Source organism: Pipra filicauda, unplaced genomic scaffold (genome assembly GCF_003945595.2).
Source record: "Pipra filicauda isolate LSUMZ 115617 unplaced genomic scaffold, ASM394559v2 scaffold218_size1660888_pilon, whole genome shotgun sequence".
Taxonomy (NCBI): domain Eukaryota; kingdom Metazoa; phylum Chordata; class Aves; order Passeriformes; family Pipridae; genus Pipra; species Pipra filicauda.
This window is the reverse complement of record NW_024104330.1, coordinates 1304318-1322888: the sequence shown is the minus strand read 5'-3', so window position 1 is coordinate 1322888 and position 18571 is coordinate 1304318. Positions and strand designations below refer to the sequence as shown.

Here is an 18571-nt window from a genome sequence, read left to right as displayed (position 1 = left end):
AAGGCTTACTACAGTAAACATCTACTTTTATTCTCTTGAGCCTGTACTTTCCACTAGAAATTAACCCTTTGGTGTGAACCAAATAATGATGTCAAAAATAAATCACATGCATAAAGTTCTTCAAAGTCCCTATTATACCCAGAAGCATTGTTTTTCTGCATAGGAATTTTTTTTACCAGAAATGCAAACATTTGTATTGATTTACCTTTAATAAAACTAGTGACTTTGAAAATGGCTTTTGCAGAGAAGTACTACTAATTTTTAAGTTACTTACTGTGGATCATTGATTCTTTTGAGGCCTTCACTGTTTTTCACTGAGTCTTTATGAAAGCCTTTAGAGAGTTGATAAAGTAATCTGGTGGAAATGGCTGAGTTGTTACAGGTAAATATAATTGTTTTTTACATTTTTCTGTGCTGTATTTTCTGCAGTTCAGTCCTGATCCAGGACTAAGAAAACACTGTTATAAATGTCAGTAAATATTAAATAAAATACATTGTACAGTAATAGTATATTGGATATTGCAGAAAACTGCACGTGCCCAAACCAGAAAGTTACCATCTTAATTTTCTGAAAAATCGAATCCCAGATCTCAAAAGCAAAGAGTTGGATAATTTTTAAAACTGAACAAATTTGTGTTGATAGTGAGTTGACTAATTGAAGGTGAGATAGCTCTCATAAATAATTTTCAGTGAATAAGTCACTCAATTTCATTGCCAAGGAAATGAAATGAGGCTCTCAGTAAAGGGAAGCAAGGAAGAAGACATCGCAGCTGGGGCAACTGTGACAATTACATAAGTCTACCTGGTATGATTGTCACAAGTATGAAACCTTGTGCATGTATGTTTTATAGAAAATATCTTATTTATTTCACTGCTAGTTTGTGCTGTTATATGGTATCCTGATGATATGATATCCTTTGTGTGATTCCACCAGATGGGCCAGGTGTTCTACCATAGTTATAGATGAGGACAAATTGGCCCATCTATTTGAGTATATAATTAATTTTAGTTTTTAAGATATTACAATAAATAGTAGAAGGCTTCCAGAATTCTCAGAGTCATTTCCAAAGGAAGCACGATTCACTTGCCTACTTCCATGTTGATTGATGACAATGAAAAAATGAAAAAAGAATTGCTTCATATGTGCCAAATCCCTTCTTTTCCTGCACAATGGGGTACATAGGAATTTTGGCACTATTTTTAAATCAAAGTTCTTTCATTTTGCTTTAGGTTTAAAGGACAGAACATTTAATCAACAAGGTTTTATCTACTGTTTTTATGGCAGAAACTTCCTGATCCTTCCTAGCAGCTTTCTGTGAGAGAACAAAGAGTTTCCATGAGAGTATAGTCAGCCAGAAAGGAATTCTAAGGCAAACTAGATAGTGGTGAAGTTGATATCCGACTTACCCTTGATAATGTTATCAGGTTAAAAGGAAAGACAGAAGTCACCTTTGCAAGCTCTTTCAGAATGTTGTCCCAGAAGAATGCATGATCTTCAATGGAAAAAAAAGGCAAGCAGGCTGTTTAAGGCAGTCAGGGTTGAGTCAGAACTCGATTAGATTTTGCTACATACATGTTTTGTGTAATTTGTTGTTTTCAAGGTGTTGGTCTTAAGTTAATCCTTCAACTGACATCACTGAAGCAAGAGAGCAGTGCTGGCAGTGAGTGAGGCCAACTGACCTGTAGTGCTATGGCCAGAGTTAGAGTCGGAACAAAACTATGGATCCAAACAACCACGTTGTTTAATATTTGAAATTCAACTTTGAATACAACAAGAAGTTGTGATTGAAATAGACCCATCTTGCATTATATTAGTACATGAGGAGAAGGGCCTCCGAATTCTTGGAATAATTTATTGCAAATAATATTATTTAGCATAAATATAAGCATTTTAAGAATTCAGTAGTGATTTATTTATATTTATCATAAACACCTTTAATGAACTCAACTCTATTAAATATTTTTTAAAAACAGTAATTATACACTTAAAACCAGAACTCCTTACTGAAAGGAAACAAAAATCAATTTAACTGGGTTTTAATCTTCTTAATAACTGGAACAGAGAATATATACTTCTAGTTCTATGAATGGTGGAGATTACTGCTGTTTTAATTTTAGAAATTTTTTTTTATTTAAATGAATTAGAATATACAGGAAAGATTTTGCCACCAGTTTCAGGGAAATGAATATATTTTGATTATCAAAGCTTGTAGCTCTAAACACACAAACTACAATTAAAAGGTTCAAGTCAGAAAAAATAAAACTATGTTAATGGACACATTGCTGAAATCACTCTTTAAAAATTAAATATTTATTCGAATTTAAATTAAGAATCATGTCCATCCTGCTCCCAGATGGACAAACTTGGCAAAACAGGAATAATAATAAAAATGAAGAAAAGAGCTGTAATAACAATTTGTGCAATGAAGGGAATAAATTGTACCTAAATTACAAAATAATAGACTTCAAACCAGTGAGCACTTAAGCTTATGTTTAATTGTAAACAGGTGAGCAGTTCATCTCCCTTTAATGAGACCACTGAGAAGTGAAATGCACTTATGGGGCTGAGGCCTAACATAGGCATTATAGACTAGAGTATTAATCAATTAAGAAAGCAGTAAAAAAGCAATGGTGGTATGTACATGTTAAAGATGTGTGTTTGTGCTAGTGTGTTTGACAGATTTGCTTCTTCCCCATGAACTGTGTAAATGAATCATCCTGTCACCAGGGAGATGGACTACAGGTGGGTTTCATAACCAATCTGGCTGTCTTAACTTTAGCTATTTAAGCTATTAATCTAATCTCCCGCTGTAGCTAAGGGGGAGGTTTTATTTTATCTTTTTCATCCTTTGGAGGTACTGATTTCTCTCTTTTGACTATAAAAGGAGCCAAAGTGACTCAAATTAAACTAGATATGTTTAGCTGGATATATTCAGGTGAAATTAAGTGTCCTGGGGTCTAGTTTTAGAATAGATGAGACAACTGTGCACATATTGCACTTAATGGATCTCATTGTGGGAGGAGCACATAAGCACTGTCTGATTTCTTTTAACTTCAATTGTGCAGAATCTGTCACTAATGGCTTCCAAAAGGTTAGACATCTCTGCCTTACAATACCACAGAGCACAAACAAATACAAACATTAGTTGCAAGCCTGTATGTTTATTATTTTGTGCAGTCCAATTGAAATTATTTACGTTTTTAAGGTTGTAAAATGCTGTAAGTTTGAGGTCAGTACAACGGTGGATAGACACAAGACTGAAGCCTCTCCCATTCACAAAGCAACAACCTTCATATATTACCTGGCTAAAATGGCTTATATGGTCATTCAGATGCATAGCCACTCACAGTATGTGGTTTCACCGGGTCATGCCAGGGGAATACCTTTGCAACACACCTGGAGCCAGGCAAATGCTTTGCAGCTTTGGTGCTGATCCAATCAAGCACAGAAATAACTGGGAAATGACTCATGCTGAGAGGTGGATGCTTGCTGTTAATCCCAGCTTTTAAAATGTACACGGTTTGTCATCATTTTTCATTGTGGTGAATATGTGTGTCTGGATGATTTTGTTTCACAATTGTCTGATGTTTGCCATGGACTCTCTTTTCAGCTCATGTGCTGCAATCATTTGCTTTTCACTTGAACGGATGCAATCAGACAAAAATCCCTTCCAAACCAGTTTCGCTGAAGAAAAGACCTAAGCAGGAGAAGTAAATATATGAGGTAGGATGGAGAGGAATGTGTTCTGACCCTGAGACATCTGCTCTTTTAAACATTATGTTATAAACGTTTAACCACATGTGCATCTGTCACCCTTAAAAGCTCAGCTAAGGAGGAGGAGATGGGGGTGAGAGACAGAGGAAATGGGATATTAATTATGTTCCCAGATGATACTCAGTAGTGAGATGCTGCTGAATTATGGATGAGGTTGGAGAAGAAAAGTAATATGAAAATACCTAGTAAGGCCAAAAGTATGGAAAAATTCAGATGCATGTCAGACACTGTTGTTTATCTACGGAAGATGAATACTAAATGAATACTAAATACTAATCATACAGAAATATGAATACTAAATGTAAAGCCACAAAGGAATTGAATGAATTTGTAGTTTGCAATATGGAGTGGCATCATAGGTATGCACACGCTTCAGTCTGAGAATGTCTTGGATCACTGCACTTTTCTCATATACAACTGAAACACATGCCCAAGTATTTCATTAAATGGGAATAGTATGTCTACTAACACAATTGAAGTGTAGTATGGATTTAAACTGGTTTCTGAATTAAGGTTTTGTCATTAAAAAAAAAAGCCATTGTCATAATAAGCAAGAAATGCAGAGGCACTGTCTCATGAAGTCTCACACAAAGGTGTTGACAGGTTCTCTGCCCACAGTTTCTAAAGGCTCTGGGAAAGACAATTGTTTTTATTTTAAGTTCTGAATGAACAGAAATAGTACTGAAGTAGAAATGGAAACAATAAATGATATTTAAGTTGGAAAATCTGGCCTAGCTCTCTCAAGTTATCACCTTCGACATTTTTCTGTGGCTTTAGTTTGCAGTAGTGAGTGCTACACTACTCTCTATGTGTATAAACTTGAGACAACAATCTTCATCTGGCAAAGTAATGGCTGTGTGAAATTGTCCTGGAACACAGGTAGGTTTAGATACCATCTTTCAATTAAAACAGAATCATAGAATCAGCTGGGTTGGAAGGGACTTCCGAGATCATCAAGTCCAACTCTTGATCCACTACCACTGTGGTTGGTAGACCATGGTACTAACTGCCACATCCAGTCTTATCTTAAAAACCTCCAGGGATGAAGAATCCACCACTTCCCTGGGCAGCCCATTCCAATGCCTGATTACCCTCTCTGTAAAGAAATTCTTTCTAATATCTAACCTAAATCTCCCCTGGCACAGCTTAAGACCATGCCCTCTTGTCTTACTGATAGTTGCCTGGGAGAAGAGACCAACCCCCACCTGGCTACAACCTCCTTTCAGGGAGTTGTAGAGAGTGATGAGGTCTCCCCTGAGCCTCCTCTTCTCCAGGCTGAACAGCCCCAGCTCCCTCAGCCTCTCCTCATTGGACTTGTGCTCCAGTCCCTTCACCAGCCTCGTTACTCTCCTCTGGACCTGCTCCAGGACCTCAATATCCTTCCTGAACTGAGGGGCCCAGAACTGGACACAGCACTCCAGGTGTGACCTCACCAGTGCTGAGTCCAGGGGAAGAATCACTTCCCTGGACCTGTTGGCCACACTGTTCCTGATACAGGCCAGGATGCCATTGGCCTTCTTGGCCACCTGGGCACACTGCTGGCTCATGTTCAGCTTCCTGTCAATCCAAACTCCCAGGTCCCTCTCTGCCTGGCTGAATAGGTAAAAGAGGTACAGTCTCCATCTTAAACAAAGACGAGGTTGTTAAATATCTAAATTTTCTGCAGAGCACTGGATTGGTCGGTGCTGTACTGGGTGCTGTGTGCACACTGTGTGCTGAGCTCTCACAAAGAACTAAGGTGAGTGTGCAGAAAAAGGCAAGGAAAGAATTTCTTCTCCACTTGTCCAAGCCCTGGTATGTGGTACCAACAGAAGCTTTGGGGCCTAGTATTAGGATATTAATAACAGTACTGAGGTGGCTTCCTCTATTCCAGGAAGCAGAACTTTGTCCTGTCGTGTAAAGGAATAGAGTTTCACAAAAGGTGTTTGCCCAGTAGATCTATCAAAGCACAACCAAAGCCCTGCTGGGATGAAAGCAGTGGCAGTATAACTGAGTCCAGGCTCACTGAAAGGGGACAAGGGCAGGCCAGGAGCAACAACTCTGAAAAGCAGTTGAGACACAGCTGAAGGGTGATACCATACAGACTGAGGTAGCAGGAATTCAGGGGAAGTTATGTATATAAAGCACTCTGTGCAGTCATGGTTGGTTTTCTGACAAATGCCCCATCACTGCAGTGTATTCTGCAGTGGAGACACACAAAACACCTCCCTCCACTGTCACCACTACTCCTCAACTGGAACAGCCATCATGTGTAGCCATGCTGAGTCCAAATTCTTGTGCAAATCCAAAAATATGTAAAAGAGCTTCCACCAGAGCACAAAGTTAGGTACAAATATAACTAAGTAGTCCTCATAAGGTTCCTGTGAGACAGGGCTGAGGTGAAGGCACTTACCAGGCACCCATAATAAGTTGGTACATACACAGCAGTGTGCCCAGGTGGCCAAAAAGGCAAACAGCATCCTGGCCAGTGGCATCAGAAATAGTGCAGCCAGCAAGACTAGGGAAGTGATCGTCCCCCTGTACCTGGCACTGGTGAGGCCATGCCCCAAATTCTGTGTTCAGTTTTGGGTCCCTCACTACAAGAAAGGCATCTGGAATGTGTCCAGAGAAGGGCAACAAGGCTGGTGAAGGGCACAAGTGTGGCACAAGTCCTATGAGGAGCAGCTGAGGGAGCTGGGGTTGTTTAGTTTGGAGAAAAAGAGAGGTAGGGGAGACCTTATCACTCTACCTGAGAAGAGTTTGTAACCAGGTGAGGGTTGGTCTCTTCTCCCAGGTAGAACGAGAGGAAACGGCCTCAAGTTGAGCCATAGGGGCTTTTGATTGGATATTGGGAAAATATATTTCTTCATTGAAATGGTGGTCAGGCAGTGGAAGAGGCTGCCTAGGGAAATGGTGGAATCGCTATACCTGGAAGTGTTTGAAACGTGTGTGGATGTGGCATTTGGCGATATGGTTTAGTGGTGAACACGGTGGTGCTGGGTTAACGGTTGGACTCAATTATCCTGAAGGTCTTTTCCAACCCTAATAATTCTATGATTAAAGGATGGAATCTTCTGAAATTTCAGCTTGCCTTTTAAAATCAGGGCTTCGATTAATTTCCAGATACCCTTCCCTTTCTCTTTAGATAAAAATGTTGCTTTGCTGCAGGATGAAATGGACAGCAAACTCCTACCGTCACGTAAGATGAATCACTTGCGATGCTTCCCAGATTTTCCCACCCTGCCTGCCCCCTGCGGGACAGGCGGCGGTGGGGACCCGGAGGGCGCAGGCAGGGTGGGCGAAATCTGACCAAAATCTGCCCCCATCCCTTCTCCCTTTGCGGCAGCACTATCCCTTTAAAAGGCGGCCGGGCAGGGAGGACGGGCAGGCGGGAGGTGGCGGTGACGGTCGGGCCATCGCCTGCCCGCCGGGTTTTCCCCCCCTTCCTGGCGGTCCGTCGTTCGCAGCCGCCCGTTAAAAAGAGAAGGCAAAATGGCCGAGCTGGGCAGCAAGGGGGTCACGGCCGGGAAAATCGCCAGCAACGTCCAGAAGAAGCTGACCCGGGCGCAGGAGAAGGTTGGGAATAAGGGGGGCATCCCCGGGATGCGGGGTTGGGGGGATGCGGGTACGGGGTATGACACCCCTCCCCGAAGCAGGGATGCGTCTCGCAGTGGGTGCTGGCGGGGGACTGGCAGCTGCTTTCCCTGCCTGCGGAATTAGGGCCCCTTTGCATCCCGAGAATGGAGAATATCCCTATTGCGAGCGGTAAGGGTTTACCGTCCGCCTGCAGAAACATGGCATCGGATTCAGCCGAGAGCGGGGAGGGAGGACGGAGCGCCGCACGCTTGTGTTGGATCTGTAGATGCTTATTGTTTCAGCAAGGAGGAGACCTTCTTTTTATGGTATTTAGGTTGTGCTTTATGCAGCATTTTCGCGAGCAGTTCTGTATTATACCATAGCACTAAATGCGTAACCTCAAAAGATGGTGAGGAAAAGGAGGTGGACACTGCTGCTTATCTTCTAACAGCAAAGCATAATAGTCGCTACTTAATGTACTGACTTTGAGCTCCTGATTTTGGAATGGTGGTAAAGCCAAAGCCATACAGCTTTTAAAGATTGTGCCGATGTCTGCTGAGAGAGGGGAGATTTTTGAATCCCAAGGGCCCTTTCGCTGCTCTCCACCCAGCCCTGTGCCAGCAAAAGGTGCCAGGAATATGCAATGGATACTTTTCGTGTTCATTTCTCTGGCATGCTGCATCTGATGCCAGATGTCTGCTCTCTGTAGGGATTATCGGGCATTTTACGCAGGGACATTGATCAGCTGCTTCTATCGCAGGCACGCTCGTCTTGTTTTTCAGTGGTTTGCTGTGAGATGACATTGACTGAATAAGGACTGGTGCATCTTTGAGGGAGGGAGGGAGAACAAATCTGCCCACTGCTGCTCTTGTTCCCCGGGGAGTTATCTTTAGCAGCTAGATTAAATCTAGGAGGTTTGGGATTAGATGCAGTGCTGGCCTGAGCCTTGTACCAGTCTCTGACACTTCAAAAACGCTGCTGGGTCAGAATGGCAGTCCAAACCAGTTGGGCCTAATGTAGCATATGCTGTATCCACTAGTTTTAGCTCACTTACCAAGACTAGGAGCATTATTTGAACTTGCCTGACTGCTTGGAAAACACCCCAAGTGACTAGCAGATCCAGTATGGAACTGCAGCAGCAAGGTCCTGGCTTCACTCTGTACATAAGAGTCATCGTGGCCACATCTGTGGTTTTTTTCACCTTACTGTGGTTCCAGAGGGGACAGAACAGGGACTCTGTCTCCTGATACCTGGTCCTGAACTCATTGCAGATGCTAACTTCATTCTGTGTTAGCCACCAGATGGCAACCATATTTGTAATTAATATTAAGGTAGGTGGTAAAGGCTGAGCTCCTTGGCCTTCTGATGAAGTTATTGTACTTACTGGTGCAGCTTGGAGCCAAGTGTGGCCTGCCAAGCCCTTCCCTGACTTCTTATCTGAAGGCACACAGGTCCTTTTCCTAGGGATAATTTTCCACAAATTTCTCTCAACTGGCGATCTAGCATACTTCCTCACTTTCCTCACTAACGCCCTGGTGGTGACTGGGGCTGTGAGAATGTGGACAACAGTAATAATCGAGTGTTTAGCTGTGTATGGCAAATGATTTCCAAGATCTGAAAACGGTTTCTTATCTCTTTACACAGAAGAAAGCACAGCTTATTTTCCCTTAAGGAGAAAAGGAAAAACCCATAACACTTGCTTAATAAGCTAACACAAATTCTAGGCCCTTCAGCTGTTGTTATCCTAATGCAAACAGAACAACTTTGCTCTCTGGGCTCTCAGAAAAGAAAGAGATGGTATTGCTTGCTTCATCTTCTGACTTGCCCCCTCATACTGCTACAGTATCATCTGTAACAATTCTTCCTTAGTGAAGTGTTGGAATTTTACACATGTCTCTGAGGGACAGACTTTGACTGAGGCAAATACGTGAATGTTAACTTTCAGGTGGTGAGGAAGGATACAGCTGAATATGATGTGACATGGAATTCATCAGTGGTTATGACACCGTACTGGTATTACTTTTGTGGTATTTAGTTTTTAACTGTGGTACTGTGTTTAGCAGGAAGGGTAAACCAAGTGTCAAGGGATAAGGACCAGGTGTTAAATAATAAGAAAGAAGGTCAGCAGAAATGTGCAGAGATAGATCTGGGTACACAACTTAAAAATGTATTAATTTTTTGGGAAGGGATGCTGACTGGGTTGAACTTTTCCTTTTTGAGACTTAAACAAGCTGACAGTGTTCCTTTTACATATCTTATTTTTATTTGAATCTAGGATAAAAGTTCTTCCCTTTCAAATGATATCTCCCTCTCAACTTGAGCCCCGAGGCTTTGACCTCAGCAGTTTCCTTCATGGTGAATTTAAGCCTCGTGTTAAGCAAAGAATGATGTCTTTTTGTTCAATGCAGAATTCACGCTGAAACACTGTACAGATCCTTTTTTCCCTTCTGAGATGGCTATTATGTAAACTATGTAAGATATTCCCTTCAGAAGTGCTGTTTGTTTTGAGCCTTTCAGCAAAACTATTGGCTATTTTTGGAAGACACTTTAGCAATTCCACAGGAAATAATGGGCCAGATTGGTTGACTGTGCTGTTTGCAAATGGTTTGGGCATTTAACCTTTGTCTCTACTCAGAGGTAGCCTCAAGTACAATACTGGGCAATAATTTGTCCATTAGCCAGTGAAATGTATCGAATAAGTTGATGCCACTGTCCCCAGAGGAACCCACCTGCAGAAAGGAGTCACTTAACCGTTGCTAACTCCTATATCACCTTTAGCAACTAATTAGGGTAAATTAGGATATTTAGGCTGTAAGTCATCTTCTATTCTATTAGCTGAAGGATTTTCTGAGATGTTGAGCTCTGGACCTTTTGTAATTCTAAACTTCTTAAAATGGAGTAAAATTTTAATGCCTCCACTGTCATGGTGTCTTAGAGGGAGCCTTGTGTTTGCAAGCTATTTTAAACTTTGCTAGTGAGGCTTATTCTTTATGTCTGTGATCCATCATCGTGGTTAAAGTTTGTGTTTCTGCTTTGTGACCAATTTCTATCTTACACTTTTCAAATTTTTAAAAATCTCCCTGATTTCCACATTTCTCATTTTCCTCTGTGAATGTCCCATTTCTGGATGTGTCAGTCTGCACATGCTTTGGACAAATTCAAACAGAATTTTGGTGACTTCACACAATCCTAGTGTGAGGGTAACTCCTCTGCGGGATTCCAGGAGGACCTCGGAGAGCAAATGAATTGTGGTTTAGTAACTTGGCTGGTGGTGAGGGTCCTACTCACAGGATCAAGCTCTTTCCTTCAGCATGTAAGGCAGAGATTCAGACTGGAAAGATGGTGTTGGCTGTATGTAAAGTTGACATTGAAAAGAAAGTTGTGGTTGTTTTTTTTTATTTGTGTTTTGTTTTTGTTTTGTTTTGGGAGGTTTTTTGATTGTTTGTTTGGTTTTTTGTTTTGGTGGCTTTTTGTTTGTTTGTTTTTGCCTTGGAGGTTTTTTGTATGGAAAGGAGTATAAAGGGATGAACTTATTTTTATTTAGATTGAGCATGGGAAATTCCTATCTTATAGTAGTGGTGGTCTCTCACTTTTTGTTATATAGCTGGGCAAAATGAGGAGTCTGTGTTCTGTGGCATGAATAGACTGTCATATTTTGTCATGGTTTTACTCTGATGTACCAAAAAGGCCCCCTTTTTTTCTCTCCATCCCTAACCAAAGGAGAAGACTTTGTTTTCCAGGACCTGGCAAAGTTTAGTTTGGACATCCAAACTCCCTTGTGTTAGGGTATCACATTTAGGTTGTAGACTCTGTCACTGAATTGCTGTGTTGCCATGAGATGTCACTTCTGCTTTCTGTTCTTGGTTTACTTTATCCTACCGATATTTACCCACATCTGTGTTTCAAGCTCTCCTGGTTAAACCATCTGCCTGAAGTTCTGCTCTCCTTTGGGCTGTACAGTCCAAGGAGGCTGTGCTGTGCAGTCCTAGTCTCACGGATTGTGGTTTGGGTGGAATGGGGTTTGCAGAAGGCATGATTTGCATTTTGAGTTTGCCCTGATAAGACTTTTTTTCTCCTTCCAAGACAAGTTCCAATAGGTGGAGAATGGCAGGAGAGAATACCTGGAATGAAATCTCAGCCCTGTGGAAGCAGGTGGGAGTCTATACCAATGAGAAGCACCCAAGAACCTTAAACCAAATTTAAATACAGCTGTCTTCAGGATTCAGCTATCAGAGGCTGCCTGATCTGCAGAAACTGCAGATAGGGAGAGAGGATTTTATATAAAAATGGTAGATGCAGAAGGCTCTATTATTGAGAAATATCATATCTACCTACTTGGGAGAAGTTCCTTACTGGTCTTCCTTCAGGATCCTTCCATCTCTTCAAAGGTTCTATGTTTTTTGTTTGTCTTTGCCACCAAACCATTCTGCCCTATGCAATCGGACTTGCTGTGGCAGTGAAGTACAAATAGCCTGAAGAGCTACAAGAATTGTTCTCTTACTGATCTGGCATGAAACTTTTTGTGTTTTTCCTGAGGTACTCCCCAGATGACAAGAAAAGGGCTTTTTACTTTATTTCTGTTAGCTTGCTGCTTTCTCAAGAATGCAGGGCTTAGGTGGTGGGTGGAGTCTTAAAGGTACTTTGTGCCTAAGGGTTGCTGGAAAATGGGCACTGGATAGAGGATAGAGATCTGAACTAATGCCCCTAATGTACAGATGATTCCAGTATGAGCTCAGACTGTATTACTGGTATCAGATAATCTGCATGGGGCAGGGAGGAGGTGAAATAGGAAACCAGGCTCCACATGTTTCCTTGCCCATGGAATGGTTTGATTGGCAGGGTGCTTACAGTGCCCTGCTGAAGGTGCCCCTCTGTCTGGCTGTTGTTAACAAATTTCTTTTAAAAAGCAGAATTTCATGGATGGATGAATTTTCTGTTTGGAAAAGGCCCAGCCCTATTCCTCATCACTTTATGTTCCCTGTAAGTTCCAGTCTTGCGGCCAATCCTCTTCAATGCAGTTCCTGTGAGATCAGTTTATAAAGTGGAATCTGGAAGATCTCTTCTCAGTGAGGCTCTAGGCTGTATAGAGTTAGTGTTACAGACCTTATCTCTCAGGGGGTGACATCAAACTTGTCTGGCCTCTTCATCCTGCATGTTGACTGTTAGGCAAGGTTTGTGTTTCTAGGCAGAAATATTTTCTTTTTTTCCCCCCAACATCAGGGTTGCTCTTGGTGTGTGACTTGCAGATGACATGGCTGGCCAAGCCATTGAGGAAAGCTGAGCGCAGCCAGAGATGTTCAGCATCTAGCTGGACTGGGGTCTTTGGGAATAATGCAAATTTTACTTTATTCATGGTTCTTTGGACAGAGAGACAAGACTCTGTTGCTTGGCATCAAATCTGTAATAAAGCTCTGGTTCCAGAAACTTCTGGAGTGACAAGAAGGTATCTTAGGTTAACAGGTATTAAAGTGGCTATTTTTTCCGCTGTCGTGATGGTGACCAGACACCTGAGCTGCCCACTCTGTGAGTTCTGCAACTTTGCAAGGATCATTTTACAGTCCTGGCTGTCTACCTGTACCTAGAGGGATCAGTCTGTCTTCCCAGAAATTCTGTACTGACAACTTAACATGACCATGCCCAAGCAGAACAGAGAGATCTGTCATCTTGAACTGGCCACAGCTCAGGTCCCTAAGTGGGCTGGCCAGCTCAGAGTGTGCAGACCAGCTGCTTCTCATGTGGGATAGGACTGTATTAATGTTGACTGTGGATTCTCTACCCCAGAGCAATGAGATGGGAACAAATATTAAAATATGGATAAAGCATACTTGGTACACTCTCTGAGGTAGAATAGTGCATCCAGGTCTGACATCAGGCTGTGTTTTAACCTTCTCTTGAGGACCTGTATATTTGATTTTCTCCAATACCTGCAATATTAAATGCATGAGTGCCAGCAAACCTGTACTATTCTGGCATTCATACTACTGAGCTAAAAGGGAACATCTCTCACAGGAAAGGGTTGAGAGAGAGAGTGAAGTAATTTCCGTTGTCTTACTAGTTAAAGTCAATTTTAAATGTGGTATTAGTTGACTACTTAATACTGTCTGAATGGGAGTGAGGAACTTCTGCAGATATGCCTGAACTATTGGCAGTGGTGCAAGGGATGAATAAATCTTGTCAGGTGTCTCTTCAGCAGGGGCATCCAAATGACTGATGGACCTCAGACAGTTCAGGTTTCCCTTGGAACATGTTTGTCTTTGCTAGCCTCTGAAGCTGTTTGATCTTCACAAAGCTGGCAAGTACTGCAGGGTAGGTTCTGCCCCACATTCCTGGAGAAAAATTGAAAATGTATTTATTAGCAGCAAATAGGATTGATGAGTATTTTTTGTGTTTTGGCTTACATTGTCATTATGCCAACTTGCTTGCATAGTTTTGTTTCTTAGCTGCTACTCAGAAAATACCTCTCTTTAGATTTGTAGTTCTGTGGTCTGAAGGAACAGCCCTGGCACTTGGGAATAGAAACTCTTCAACCTGCTTAAGTTTTACAGTTGTTTTATTAATTTTTTCCCTTTGTCTCTCCTTTTTTTTCCGAGTTTCTCCTTTATTATGTTGAGAGCTTGCATTGAGGAAGGATTTGCCAGAGCAGGGAGTTATATTTTGTGGAAAACTGGAAACCCAGAACTTCTGGCATTCACAGACCTAGACAGAGGTCTCACAGAATCACTGTGAAGCAGCTTATGAAATGAGGAATAGATACTGTGTTTGCTCAGACCTCTGCAAGTACAGATGTATAACACAGATTTTTCAACTACTTAGGCTGTGCTGGAGTAAATTTTACTCAGACCTGCGGCTGGCAGGTTAAAGTTTTTGCAAGTTGGTGTTTCCAGAGAAGTGCAGTTAGGAGACTCATGAGAGTCAGGAAAGCCAGACAGTGTCGCCTTTCTTTTTGTCCCTTTCTTTACAAGAAAGGAGAAGTCTGGGTGGCAGTGTGTTCTTAATATAGGCTGCCAGGCAGGATGGAGAGTGCAAACTTTACCAATAAGGAGGAAAGAAGTGCTTAACAACAACTAATCCCTCTGTGAAAACCATGGGCTGCATTTAATCTCTTGATGATACGCAGAAATCGAATTCTGAAGTACTGGCCTCTCTGCAAGGAATTGACGTGCAAATTCAGAAAGCTGGTAACCTGTTCTGAAATGATTTATTTTTTTGGTAACTCTTCACTGATCATATTTGGTTTGCTTATTTTAAGTATGTTTAGAACTTTTTGTTAAACTTGCTTTAAGAGCCACACCGGTTTCTCAGTTGTTTTCAAAGTTAGCTCTTTAGGAGAGAGATTAGAGGTTGATACAGCTGAAGTACAAACATTTTTCACTGGGCAATTGCTAATACTCTGCTTTGAAACTGTATTAGAGGGAGCTGAAGGCTTGTTTGCCATCAGGGATGGAAAGGGAACTTCAATGGTACAGAAACTACACTGTTTGAAAACACAGCTAGAAGTGTTTACGCTTTTTTTTTTCCTTTGTACTACTTGGCTTGATTGCACATTTTATCAGGCCAGAAACAATAATCTGTGACTTAACCAACTCAGAGCTGAGTTTAATGGTATTTGTGGAGTGAAGTAGCAATTCTATCTTATTGGATTTATTTGGAATGGTGCCAGTGACTGATAAACATGCTGAATAAGGTATAAAGACTGGCATTTGAAGAAAATGTAGATCTTTGCGTCTTTTTCACTTAACAGATGTGCCAGTTCTGTAACTCTCTAGTACCCCTGTAGGTAAAGTTAACTATTCCTGAATGTTGTAACTTTTAAAGTCTTCTGATCCTACCAGCTCCATGAGTCTGAGTGTGGAAGGACCAGTCTTATTTCCATTCCTGTTTCTTCAGTACTTATGGGGGGAAAATGGGCAATACCTTGAGAGGAAAAAACAGTATATTTAAAAAAAAATGGGGAATTCCTTTCCTGGAATTGGAATGTTCAGCTCATTAATTTTGAATTTTCAGGCAGTCAAATGTTTTCTTGGGGAGATACTTTCTTAACCCTCTGTGGGTGCAACATGACCCTTCTGGTCCAAATGTTGATTCTGATACAAGAGGCCCAAAATAGGTTTGAGTTATTGTAGCAGGGCACAACATATTTCAAAGGTAACTTGAAAATACGTTTTTGGAAAAATTCTGTTGAGTGGGATGGCAGCTTCTATAAGAGGAAGAGTGCTCAGGAAGAGTTTAAAATCATTCAGGTGGAGAAATACCCTTGGGTTCTGCACTGAAACACTCCTTAAGGTACAGTTCCCTCAGCAGAGGAGTGAAATGGCTGTTCTTCTGTGTATTGAACCAACCTCTACAGTAGGAGGATACAAGGGATTTTTCTCTTTTCTGTCTGTTTAGACTGAACAGCCATTGCAAAAGGCCAAGTTTAGCAGCGTGTGTTAACAAACTCGAGCCATTAAGAGGATGTATCCACTGTGATAATGTTTCCCTCATCATGTTTACAGACATCATGATTATTTGTTAGTATCTACAGTGTGATTGCATTGTGTATTAACAAAAATGGCCATTCCCTATCCTAAAAAAATTCTAATGTAAATACTGGATAGTCTTAGTTACTTAAGATAATTCTGGTTTGTTTCAGTAAAACTCTGTATTCCAGAAGACTTAAAAGGATTTTCAGATATTTTTGCAGAAGTTTGATAAGGATTGCTTTGTAGGCAAGGGTGGAGGGCTATTTTTGAATTTTTATGAAAATAAGTTGAAGAAATTGGAAAAATAGATTGTCTTTCTTTGGAGAGGAAAAACAGCTGTATGTACAGGGCTGGGAGGGGAGGGTTTGAAGTCTGACTGTGGTGGGAGTCACAGTTGGGGTGATGTGACCAGTTGATCATAGAGCCCTGCAGTGATATGCTGCACTCAGTTGCTCATGGTCTGGGACTTGTCTGTGAATGGGTATTGGAGTCAGTTGCCAGAACTAGAATTTTTTTGCCAAGCTGCAGGCTTTTGCTCTCCTTATTCCCTGACCCTTGATGACCATAATAATTCAGAGAGGAAGTGTGTGTTATCAGGGCTGGATGCCCTCTTGATGAGGCAGTGGGTATGGTAGGTTAAAAGAGCTGTTGCCGTGCTGGATGAAGGTGATTGACTTGGTGGTGGGGTGTTTTTAGCTGGAATGTCTTCCAAGCTGACAGTCCCAAGTCTCCATTTGAGGCCTTAATTTTTGAGGATGCTTTTGGGGAGCACTTTGTGGTGATTTTCCTCTCCAAAAACAGCATGGCCCAGATTCTTAGCAAGTGCTTTGGCAAAGAAGCTGATGGACTTAACACTCATTCACAGCAGGAGAACTTAGTGTATCAAGTGCAGTTCTCCAATTTGCTGTTACCCATCCTTCAGCTCTGCTGAAGTAAAAGCAGTCCTCTTGGGTGGAAAGGGAAAAGACCTGTTCAAAAGTCCCTTGGGAAGAACCAAGAGCTGATCATCTACGTTAATCCATATGTTTCCACTTTGATGGGACAAACCATACTCTCTAACCCAACCTGTGGGCTGTGGAGTGCACTGTTCCTAAATCTCTCCCCCAGGTCTGATCCCTTGCAGCTATTGCCCTCCAGCTCAGGGAGTCTCAATGTCTGCTCCAACTGTCTTTGTCTTCCCTTCACCCCATCGTGCATGTTACGTGTTCTGTATCTGTCCTGCATTTGAGAAACTCCCATCCTTGTTCAGCAAGGTGGTTGTGAACCCATACAGGAGCTTTCCTAGCCTCTAAAGGCTCTGCATCCAGCCTGTCTCTTCTGGAATGCCTCTTCTAGCATTGCTTTGCCTTATAAGAGCTCCTCTGCCCCTCTCCCTCCTAGCACACACCTGCTCCTTTATCTCTTTCTCCAGCTCACACATGGCCTCAAATGCCTTTTATGTTTTTTCCTGGTTTGGTTGTTCCATTTCTCATTAGGGCCTGCATAAAAATAAAAATACTTCTTGCAAAAGTATCAGCATATAAAATGAGTGTTGCAGAGGAGGAGGCAGAGGAATTGAGAAGGGGGATCTGTGCAAACAGCACTATTTATACTATCTATTCCTCTTGCTAGTGTTACTGTTGGCTATAGATAGAGTTTAATTAAGCTGTGTTAAATGCCTACCCAAGTAATAGACATTGATGTTGCTGAAATCCTGTTGCCTGGAATGTCACACTGATGCCAAATGATTTAAGTGATGCCATTTGGCCTTATTAACTACAGAGCTATGATGTAGCTACTATGTAGCTCCACAGTTGTGCCTGCATTTTTTGATCTCTGTTTGGTATCTTCTTAAAGCTGGGCAGACAGAAGGTAGGGTGGAAATTTACCTGCTTTCTTGGAGACTGACATTTCCTCCTTCTTTATTTACAGAATATTGATAGATACATATTCTCTTCAGTTTCTGGTTGGCTGAATAGTGGGAACTCAAGAATTCAGTGGTTTTAGCTGCCTGCTTTGAATAAGAGCAAACTAAGTAGAAAAAAATTGCACGTAAAGTTATGAATTAGGCATACAACTGCATATGGCTTGGTTGCACTAGCACATCTAACAGCTGTCAGTTCAGTGGTCTGTCTCTTGGGCATTTATGTGGTAGAGTGGTAGACATGTGCAGCCTGTGAACCCCATACTTGACAAACCAAGGCTGAATGGTCAGGATGACCCTAATACTGGTGAAGCTGAGAGTTTTCAGCACCTCTGGAACTGGGCCATCTGCTTAAGGTGTCAAGGTTGAAGCATTAGAAGTCTGAAGCCAGCTTAAGCTCTTAAGATTCTTAATCTCCCACACTTCTCAAGGTAGGTGCCTGCTTCTGGTGTTGAGTTTGTTCTGGTGGAAGAAGTCACCACTTCTAAATGTTTATCTTGCTGCCTTGTCTTCTACTCTGCACACCTGCTGCTGAAACACTTTGTGTGAGTCTCCATCCACTTGCCTGCAGATAAAATCTTGTCTTTGCCAGACTAAAGTTTGAACCGACCCAGTTACTCCTGCTGGGCCAGCAGTTTCATGTCACTCTTAAACCACATCACCACGGATATGTGTCATCTCCAGCTGCACCTTTTCTCCTCCTTTCCTTATGCTGCTGCCCTATTAATATCCCTCTATTTGTGCTATTTTTATTTCAGGTTTTTTTATATTCTTTTTATATTCTGATTTTTATATTCTTTGCATAGGTACATTTGATAGTGGGTTCTGGATGGGGGACTAGAGTGGCAGCAAAAAGTACAGAGACAGGGGAGAGAC

At 41.8% G+C, this 18571-nt stretch overlaps 1 protein-coding gene across 5 annotated transcripts in view; it reads left to right on the top strand.

The window, feature by feature from the left end:
• The first annotated feature begins 7119 nt into the window (after nt 1–7119).
• BIN1 (bridging integrator 1) overlaps nt 7120–18571 on the top strand; it is a 94503-nt gene continuing 83051 nt past the window's right edge. For 3 of the 5 annotated variants that reach the window (XM_027734689.2, XM_039381223.1, XM_027734695.2), the window contains exon 1: nt 7122–7330. In XM_027734689.2, coding sequence (XP_027590490.1) covers nt 7247–7330 — 84 coding nt within the window. In that variant the 5' untranslated portion in view covers nt 7122–7246. Of the gene's footprint in view, nt 7331–18571 lie in introns of all 5 variants that reach the window. The other 2 variants (XM_027734691.2, XM_027734696.2) reach the window with 1 other exon arrangement.